At 40.7% G+C, this 11,470-nt stretch overlaps 1 protein-coding gene across 1 annotated transcript in view; it reads left to right on the top strand.

The window, feature by feature from the left end:
* The window catches only part of LOC121367452, a 37,026-nt gene continuing 25,556 nt past the window's right edge, over nucleotides 1–11,470 (top strand). Inside the window, exons 1-3 of the mRNA XM_041491630.1 lie at nucleotides 1–2,031; nucleotides 4,766–4,887; nucleotides 9,004–9,097. Coding sequence (XP_041347564.1) covers nucleotides 174–2,031; nucleotides 4,766–4,887; nucleotides 9,004–9,097 — 2,074 coding nt within the window. The 5' untranslated portion in view covers nucleotides 1–173. The remainder of the gene's footprint in view (nucleotides 2,032–4,765; nucleotides 4,888–9,003; nucleotides 9,098–11,470) is intronic.

The raw sequence follows: 11,470 nt of genomic DNA, 5'->3' as shown, positions 1-11,470 counted from the left end.
GTGTGTTTTGTGTTTATCTGTAAAACCTTGCCGCTTTTGTGTTTAACCATCTACGTACAACATTTGCTCCACAGATTGCCACCCAACCATGCGAGAAGGAAGCGGACAGACCGGCGGTGAGGGAACACAAACCCGACACGCACAAAGTGAGGCGAAGACTCCCAGCGATCCCAATGGGGGAACCGCCCGTCCTCACGCCCAAAGCCAAACTGAAAGCTACAAAACCGGTGAAGCCAAAAGCAGCAGAGAAGCCCAAATATCCAAGTGAGAAGAAACCGGCCTCTTTGACGAGTGATGATTCAATGAACGAGGATGACATGGAAGTAGCGAGGATCAATAAAATAGAAGATAAACGAAAGCCGCTTGTAGATACTCGCAAAGCGAAGAGCCTGGATGCCAGCGACAATGTGCCAGGGGAGCACGCGGCTATTCAGGCCGTAGAAAAAATAAAGCTGCAGAGAGCCAGCTCCGTGGGATCGACGCCAAAGGAAGAGTCTGACGCAATTATAGATTCGTTGATAAATATTTATGGGATACCATGCACGGAGGCGATGAAATGTCTCAAGAAGAGGTTACAGGAAGAGTTGAGGAGGGTTACTCGGGACCGCAAGAGGAAACTGGAAGAACTCGAAGAAATTAGAGCCTTACAGATGCAGATTGGATCGCTCAAGTTGGAGGCGGATCTGTACGCAGGAAGACACGGTTTTCGGGGGCGTAACGGAAGACGTTCTCCGGCCTCCATTCAGCTGGAACAGGAACTGCGAAAGAGGAGCGGGGGTTCATCCCCGGCAACGTCCTTGACACCGAGGTCATCTCCCCAGGTCACGCCTAGGAGACAGAGACACAAGAGACAGTCCTCGGATCCAATGATCGCCAAGTTTTCGCCTATTAAAGAAGACAGGGACATTGAAGCTGATTTTCACGCAAGAATCAACGACAGTTCGGAAAATAAACAGAGTTCTAAATACTCAACAGACGACAGTTCGCAGTCTGGCGTTAGTGACACTGAAAGTACCAGATCCGAGCCAATAGAGAATTCGAGATACAAGAAAATTAAGCCGTCTGCTTACGCTCGAATGTTTTACAGCGGAATCACGTCATCGTCTGAACGAATCGGGACGGAGGGCGGACCGGGCCTGGGAGAGGTGCCTTTGGGAGGCAGCAGATCGGAAAGCCAGCTGATCGGAGGATCACGATCAGGATCGCGGACGCCCAACTACTATTCCGACAACGACGAAGGCAAGTCGAAGGAGGAGAAGAAAGCACGACTACAGTACGAGATCGACAAGAGAAAGAGACAGCTCAAGGAGACCGCTAGACTGAAGAGCGAGTTGATGCGGCTGGCGAGAGCACGCCAGGCGATGATCCACAGCTACGACGACATTCCCAGAAGCTACGAGCCGATCTCTTACAGCAGCAAGCGCGTGATCCCCACGGGCATCATCAGACCTCTGGACGACGATCCTGGATACGACCTGTACGGCGGCGGCGGAGGAGTGGGGCTGGGAGGAGCAGACGAGTGCTACATGTACAAGGATTCCCTGGACAGACAGTCCGGCTACAGCACCAACTCCAACTACAGCTCCACGGAGTATCTGGCCCACAGACAGGAGACGTCCTGGCACCAGCGGCCTGACGAGCCCATCTACGTGAACCAGCAGCAGCTGGTGAGAGACTACCTCGACTCCGCATCATTCGCCGACCAGCCCAACATCCCCAAACGCATGGACTCATACCCGTCGGTCGCCACCATGGAGCCGACCTACGTGAACACCAGCAGGGACCCCCGGATTCCGAGCAGCGCCACCCTTCCCGACATGCACTCCAATCGGAAGGACATTGACTTCGTGCCGGGCCGAGAGCTTATCTCGATGAATACGTTCTCAGACACGTCGAGTCCGGCCAGTGACTACACGCCCGCCATGCCGCTCCTGGGGGACGTGCCCACCAAGTCCAGGACCATCCTGCACAACATCGGCAGTGGAGGAAGACCGGTGTCGGCCGAGTTCAATTTCCCAGGAGGGGTAGAAGGTGAGTAGCTTAGCATGGCCTGGAATACAAATAGTACAATACAATACAATACAATATAATGCAATACAATGCAATACAATATATTACGATTTAATACAATACAATACAAAACACAACACATCACAATACATCACAGCATAACACAGCACAATAGATGGCAACACAATATAATGTATTACAATATATACAATATAAAGTGCTGTATTGTAAGTACATGTACGTTTATAAATAATTATAGAATTATGTTTTGTCAACAAAATATGTAGTGTAAAACTTTATTATAGACTCACATATATAGTGGGATAGACAGATGGGTGGGCAGGCAGGTGGGTGGGTGAAGAGACATCCGTCCAATACACACAACCGCGTATTAGTTAACACACACTATACACATTCAATATAACAAAAACACAATATTAAAACTTATTAAAACTAACGCATTCAGACATATAATATTACAACCAATATAACTACACACAAGAAAACACAACATAACATAAGACAAAACAAGACAACACAACACAACACACCACAACTGAATATTAGTTAACGCATATTATACATATTAAATATACAAACACACAATATAAAAACTAGCACGTCCAAACAGATAATAGTACAACTAACACAACCACACTCAACACAACACAACACAACACAACACAACCACACGCAACACAACACAACACAACACAACACAACCACACGCAACACAACACAACCACACTCAACACAACACAACACAACCACACTCAACACAACACAACACAACCACACTCAACACAACACAACACAACCACACTCAACACAACACTACACAACCTCACTCAACACAACACAACCACACTCAACACAACACAACACAACCACACTCAACACAACACAACACAACCACACTCAACACAACACAACCACACTCAACACAACACAACCACACACAACACAACACAACCACACTCAACACAACACAACCACACTCAACACAACACAACACACAATAACATGGTGCATTAAGTTTTCTTCAAGTGCTGCGTATGCTATTCACTTGAGACTCGATTTGATGACGTTTAACTGATCGCTGAGTTACCTCATCACCAGGGGCCATCCTCTGTGTGTATTGCGGAGTTCGTGTCTCTATATAATAGAGAACTCTGTACACGTGCAGCATGCTGCTATTGCTATTCCTGGGCGGCGGTTCATTACCTAAACAGGGATAAGTCTGGCGTTGAACGATGCCGACAGCCCACACAAACCCACTCCGTTATTACGTGGCTTAATTGCAGTCCATCGAATCAATGAGGCTGCTTTAGGTTCTAATAGACCAAATCAATGCCTACTGCCGATAATGTTAACGTTTACTAATAAAACTGATATAAGCCGCGTATCAACACACCCAGGAAGTACGGCAATAAAAAGTGTGGCACCTCACATCTAATCTACCTGCAAGAAAATGGTGGACTACATACCATTTAAGAGATTTAATTAATGTTTTTAATAACAACCGTCATTTTTTGCTGAAAATTGCAGTTCCATTTTTGGGGGCACCACGCATTAGTTTCAACCTCTAGTATATACTCCATAATAACTGTATAACAAATAAAAGTGTATTTATTTATTGTCAATGGATAATAGTACTTGCACAAATAATCAGTGTCACATATTACTACCAATCACACCCACAACTGCTTTTACTCCGTAAATATTTGATGGTACACCTCGAACTTTGACACGCAACTCTCTTCTTTGGTACTATGCAACCTTTATTTGTCATGAGACTGGATGTAGCTCTGTAGTAGAGTGAGCGCATGAGGTCGCAGGGTCGATCACTCCGTGAACTGGGTTTTGTCTTGTACCAACCAGTGCTCCACGATTAGTACATCAAAGACCCTATGTATATGATTTGTATTAATCAGCTCTGTTCTTTTAACAGTTATTTTCTTCCTGTGAACTGTTGTTTCTGCTCTTAAGGTCTGGTGCCTGTTATTAAGTCTGCTATTTCTGATAGCGGGGTTATTTCCCTACACTCAGTTATATGTGTTTCTCTTGTTATTCTTCTGCGCTATTTCTGATAGCGGGGTTATTTCCCTACACTCAGTTATATGTGTTTCTCTTGTTATTCTTCTGTGCTATTTCTGATAGCGGGGTTATTTCCCTACACTCAGTTATATGTGTTTCTCTTGTTATTCTTCTGTGCTATTTCTGATAGCGGGGTTATTTCCCTACACTCAGTTATATTTGTGTCTATCTCTGTTAATGTATTTTGTTATCACTGTTATTCTTATTAATTTTATATTTTTATTATTGCTATCAAAGTATTTCTGTTTGCTCTGTTATATTTGTGAACTGTTATTTCGGTATTTTCCATTAACTGTTATTTTGATTGTTGTTAACTGTTATTTCGGTATTTTCCGTTGACTGTTATTTCGGTATTTTCCGTTGATTGTTATTTCGGTATTTTCCGTTAACTGTTATTTCCGTATTTTCTGTTAACTGTTATTTCTGTATTTTCCGTTAACTGTTATTTCGGTATTTTCTGTTAACTGTTATTTCTGTTATCATTAACTGTTATTTCTGTATTTTCCGTTAACTGTTATTTCTATTATCGTTAATTGTTATTTCTGCTAATTGTTATTTCATTTATTGTTAACTGTTATTTCTATCAGCTCTTATTTCTTATAAAATTATCATTCTGTTAACTGTTAACTTCTAGTGACTGTGTGATTTGTGTGTTCAGATTTGATGAACCCAGTCTACCGCGCCGAGAGTGACAACAGCGTGGACGCCGACGAACCCATCATGAAGCACATGACAGAGGGCGGGGTCACCATCCTCAAACAACTCGACCGCAAGAAGAGAGTAAGTCGACACTGTGAACTATTACTGTTATCAAACACTCACCTGCAATGTGATCTGTCATTGTTGTCAAACACTCACTTACACTGTGAACTATCACTGTTATGAAACACTCACTTACATTGTGAGCTATCACTGTTATCAAACATTCACTTACACTGTGAACTTTCACTGTTATCAAACACTCACCCACACTGTGAACTGTCACTGTTGTCAAACACTCACCTACTCTGTGAACTATCACTGTTATCAAACACTCACTTACACTGTGAACTATCACTGTTGTCAAACACTCACTTACACTGTGAACTATCACTGTTGTCAAACACTCACTTACACTGTGAACTATCACTGTTATCAAACACTCACATACACTGTGAACTATCTCTGTTATTAAACACCGGCCTCGGTGGCGTCGTGGCAGGCCATCGGTCTACAGGCTGGTAGGTACTGGGTTCGGATCCCAGTCGAGGCATGGGATTTTTAATCGAGATACCGACTCCAAACCCTGAGTGAGTGCTCCGCAAGGCTCAATGGGTAGGTGTAAACCACTTGCACCGACCAGTGATCCATAACTGGTTCAACAAAGGCCATGGTTTGTGCTATCCTGCCTGTGGGAAGCGCAAATAAAAGATCCCTTGCTGCCTGTCGTAAAAAGAGTAGCCTATGTGGCGACAGCAGGTTTCCTCTAAAAACAGTGTCAGAATGACCATATGTTTGACGTCCAATAGCCGATGATAAGATAAAAAATCAATGTGCTCTAGCGGCGTCGTTAAATAAAACAAACTTTACTTTACTGTTATTAAACACCCACTTACACTGTGAACTAACACTGTTATCAAACACTCACATGCACTGTGAAATATCACTGTTATCAAACACTCACGTACTCTGTGAACTATCACTGTTATCAAACACTCACTTACACTGTGAACTATCACTGTTATCAAACACTCACGTACACTGTGAACTATCACTGTTATCAAACATTCACGTACACTGTGAACTATCACTGTTATCAAACACTCACGTACACTGTGAAGTACCATCGTTATCAAACACTCACGTGCACAGTGAAGTATCACTGTTATCAAACGCTCACGTGCACAGTGAAGTATCACTGTTATCAAACACTCGCGTACACTGTGAAGTATCACTGTTATCAAACACTCACGTGCACTGTGAACTATCATTGTTATCAAACACTCACGTACACTGTGAAGTATCACTGTTATCAAACACTCACGTGCACTGTGAAGTATCACTGTTATCACACACTCACGTGCACTGTGAACTATCATTGTTATCAAACACTCACGTACACTGTGAAGTATCATCGTTATCAAACACTCGCGTACACTGTGAAGTATCACTGTTATCAAACACTCACGTACACTGTGAAGTATCACTGTTATCAAACACTCACGTGCACTGTGAAGTATCATCGATATCAAACACTCACTTATACTGTCAACTATCACTGTTATCAAACATTCACGTACACTGTGAACTATCATCGTTATCAAACACTCACGTGCACTGTGAAGTATCATCATTATCAAACACTCACGTGCACTGTGAAGTATCATCGTTATCAAACACCCACGTACACTGTAAATATCATGGTTATCAAACACTCAACTACACTGTGAAGTATCATCGTTATCAAACACTCACGTGCACTGTGAAGTATCACGGTTTTCAAACACTCACTTACGCTGTGAAGTATCATCGTTATCAAACACTTACATACACGGTGAAGTATCACGGTTATCAAACACTCACGTACACTGTGAAGTATTACGGCTATCAAACACACACTTACACTGTGAAGTATCACGGTTATTAAACACTCACTTGCACTGTGAACTATCACTGTTATCAAACACTCGCGTATACTGTGAAGTATCACTGTTATCAAACACTCACGTACGCTGTGAAATATCACTGTTATCAAAAACACTTACACTGTGAACTATCACTGTTATCAAACACACACTTACACTGTGAACTATCACTGTTATCAAATACTTACACTGTGAATTCTCACTGTTATCAAACACTCACTTACACTGTGAAGTATCTCTGTTATCAAACACTCACATATACTGTGAACTATCACTGTTATCAAACACTCACGTGTACTGTGAACTATTACTGTTATCAGACACTCACTTACACTGTGAAGTATCTCTGTTATGAAACACTCACTTACACTGTGAACTATCACTGTTATCAAACACTCACTTACACTGTGAACTATCACTGTTATCAAACGTTCACGTATACTGTCAAGTATCTCTGTTATCAAACACTCACTTACACTGTGAACTATCACTGTTATGAAACACTCACTTACATTGTGATCTATCACTGTTATCAAACATTCACTTACACTGTGAACTTTCACTGTTATCAAACACTCACCTACACTGTGAACTGTCACTGTTGTCAAACACTCACTTACTCTGTGAACTATCACTGTTATCAAACACTCACTTACACTGTGAACTATCACTGTTGTCAAACACTCACTTACACTGTGAACTATAACTGTTATCAAACGCTCACGTATACTGTGAACTATCACTGTTATCAAACACTTACTTACACTGTGAACTATCACTGTTTTCAAACACTCACTTACACTTTGAACTGTCACTGTTGTCAAACACTCACCTACACTGTGAACTGTCACTTTGTCAAACACTCACCTACACTGTGAACTATCACTGTTATCAAACGCTCACCTACACTGTGAACTATCACTGTTATCAAACACTCACTTACACTGTGAACTATCACTGTTATCAAACACTCATGTACACTGTGAACTATCACTGTTATCAAGCACTCACTTACACTGTGAACTATCACTGTTATCAAACACTCATGTACACTGTGAACTATTACTGTTATCAAACACTCACGTGCACTGTGAAGTATCATCGATATCAAACACTCACTTATACTGTCAACTATCACTGTTATCAAACATTCACGTACACTGTGAACTATCATCGTTATCAAACACTCACGTGCACTGTGAAGTATCATCGTTATCAAACACTCACGTGCACTGTGAAGTATCATCGTTATCAAACACCCACGTACACTGTAAATATCATGGTTATCAAACACTCAACTACACTGTGAAGTATCATCGTTATCAAACACTCACGTGCACTGTGAAGTATCACGGTTTTCAAACACTCACTTACGCTGTGAAGTATCATCGTTATCAAACACTTACATACACTGTGAAGTATCACGGTTATCAAACACTCATGTACACTTTGAACTATTACTGTTATCAAACACTCACGTACACTGTGAACTATCACTGTTATCAAACACACACTTACACTGTGAAGTATCATCGTTATCAAACACTCACGTACACGGAAAACTATCACTGTTATCAAACACTCACTTACACTGTGAGGTATCACGGTTATCAAACACTCACTTACACTGTGAACTATCACTGTTATCAAACACTCACTTACACTGTGAACTATCACTGTTATCAAACACTCACTTACACTGTGAAGTATCTCTGTTATCAAACACTCACTTACACTGTAAAGTAGCATCGTTATCAAACACTCACGTACACTGTGAACTATCACTGTTATCAAACACTCACTTACACTGTGAAGTATCACGGTTATCAAACACTCACTTACACTGTGAAGTATCACTGTTATCAAACACTCACGTACACTGTGAAGTATCACTGTTATCAAACACTCACGTATACTGTGAGCTATCACTGTTATCAAACACTCACGTACACTGTGAAGTATCACGGTTATCAAACACTCATTTACACTGTGAACTATCACTGTTATCAAACACTCACGTACACTGTGAAATATTATCGTTATCAAACACTCACTTTCACTGTGAAATATTATCGTTATCAAACACTCCCGCTTCTGAAGACAAAGAGTGTCACTGCTGACAGTGTCACTAATAAACTGCTCGCTGATTTCTTTTAGTGTGTTTCTGACTAGGGTGCCATTTACATCAATTTCTATCCACAGAATAAAATTAAATAGTTTATTTTTCCATTGTTCAGTAAAAGAAATGATATGCTATTTTCGTTTTGTGTAGCCGCCTCCTCTGGAACCCACCAAATATCCATTCCCCACGAAACGAATTCTCATCACCAGAGATCCCAAAGATCGCCCACTCTCAGGACGAAAAGGTAAGACCACAGTATGGACTGGTATTCTATAACTGTAATCTCATCACGTGCACTGTTATTGTATAACTGTAATCACATAACGTGTCCTATTATTCTATAAATGTAATCTCATCACATTATTGTATAACTGTAATCACGCGACATGCACCGTTATTCTATAACTGTAATAACATGATGTGTACTGTTATTCTATAACTGTAATCACGTGACGTACACTTATTCTCTAACTGTAATTACATGGCTTGTTATCACACCACATGTACTGTTATTATAGAACTAATCACAGCACGTGTACTGTTATTATGTAACTGTTATCTCATCAAGTGCAGTGTTTTTCTGTAACTGTAATGCTATTATATAACTGTAATAACATGACGTGTACTGTTATTCCATAACTGTAATCCTAAGACCTGCACCCGTTATTCCATAACTGTAATCACATGGCGTGCACAGTTATTTTATAACTGTAATCCCATGACGCATCCTATTATTCTATAACTGTAATGACATGACATGTACTGTTATTCTATAACTGTAATTGTAAGACCTGCACCGTTATTCCATAACTGTAATCACATGGCGTGCACTGATATTTTATAACTGTAATCCCATGACGCATCCTATTATTCAGTAAATGTAATGGCATGACGTGTACTGTTATTCTATAACTGTAATCACATGGCATGTACTGTTATTCTATAACTGTAAACCCATCAACTTCCAAACCATTTCCACATGCCCATGTCCAGAGGACGTTCAGATATATTCCCGTCTGATACACTGTCTGACATTACCAGTGGCTGAAAGCAGGACACACAAAATCATCGTTCCATAACTGTGACCCTATTTGCTGAACTCGATATTGTTATGTGACTACTGTAACCCCAGACATGCAAGTGTACTTTGTATCACTGTTTTAGTTCTAGTAAATTCTTCTTTTCAAACTTGAGTCTGGAGTGAGTGACGAAATCCGCTATCGACATATATGTTACTCTAACCCAAAACGTATTGGACAAGCACTTGGTGTATGAACTAAACGATTGGGGCACTGTTTGGAATGGGAAAAACAAATATATCGAGGGTGATCGATTCTATATCTCATAACTCTTCAAACGAACGCCCCACCACTGAGACACATCCCATCCCCTCAACAAATCTAAAACATGATGGTTACTACTGTTGTGTTTATGGCCGAATAGCATCAGATTGCGCTTCATGACCGGGAAACATTATATGGACTACTTTTGTACAGCACCGCAACGGGGATAAAACCCATGATTCCAGGACGCGCGAATCAACAATCGATCGAGCCTCATGTAGCCGTTTTACTGCAAACAGATCCTTCATTCGGCTTGGCTTTTTATATTTTATTCATTATTTATGCCGTAAATCGATTCTTTCTTTACTACGAAACTTTTCGTTGTTTTACGCCCGTAGAAATAGGTTTCAATGTTGCAGTGAACACGCATACTCGCGTGTTGGCTTTGTGGATGGTCGACAAATAATTGATATGATAACAATCTTCTTTCCGTCAGAATAACCGAATTAGAACTGGTTACAATTGGTGTCATTTTCGACAACACGTGAGTGAATGATCATTGTTCACGAAGGCTTCATACATTTGTTTCGGGTTGTTTTAAATATCATTTCAAGGGGAGCGACATTTACTATCTATAATATAATATAATACGAAAGTCGTTTGGACAGTCTCCAATAGTTTTCACTGCTTCTCTTCTATTCATTTATACCGTCATCCGCCTTCTTTGTACTTAACCGATGCCACGCTAGGACCTTTTTTAGCGCTGACTACCGCACACACATCGTGCTAAATATTGCGTACAAATGTGAATTCCATAAATATAACGGCAATGGAAGCCGCCATCTTTATCACTGAACATAGAAGTGGCTATGGCCTGGCTCTCTACACGGCGCCTGTATTTTGTGGAAAAGCCCATAGTATTGCCACCACGTCCCATCTAAACGCCCCCCTGCTAAGCACGAGTTACATACAGTTTGAATATGCATTGTAGCACCAACTAGAGTTGAATTAAACTATAATTTACCAATCCTCGTTCATTGTATGCCTGTTAATCCATATTATGCTGATTTTGCAAACATTGTAACATATATATATATTTCCAAATAAAAAACCCTTCTTTTTGACAACTACAGTTGCATCATGAATACACTTTATTCTTTAGAATATTGCTTCTGTATATTCTCCTAATATTTGTAATACTTAGCTCAAATTTTATTTAACTTCTTAATATGTATTGTTTACATTAGGCGAACAAGAAACATATTTAAGATGTAATTTTAGCTGTTAAAAATGACGTTAGTCGAAAACATGTGACAATGACAACAGACTCGCAA

Source organism: Gigantopelta aegis, chromosome 3 (genome assembly GCF_016097555.1).
Source record: "Gigantopelta aegis isolate Gae_Host chromosome 3, Gae_host_genome, whole genome shotgun sequence".
Classification (NCBI taxonomy): Eukaryota; Metazoa; Mollusca; class Gastropoda; order Neomphalida; family Peltospiridae; genus Gigantopelta; species Gigantopelta aegis.
This window is presented reverse-complemented; position numbering and strand designations above follow the sequence as displayed.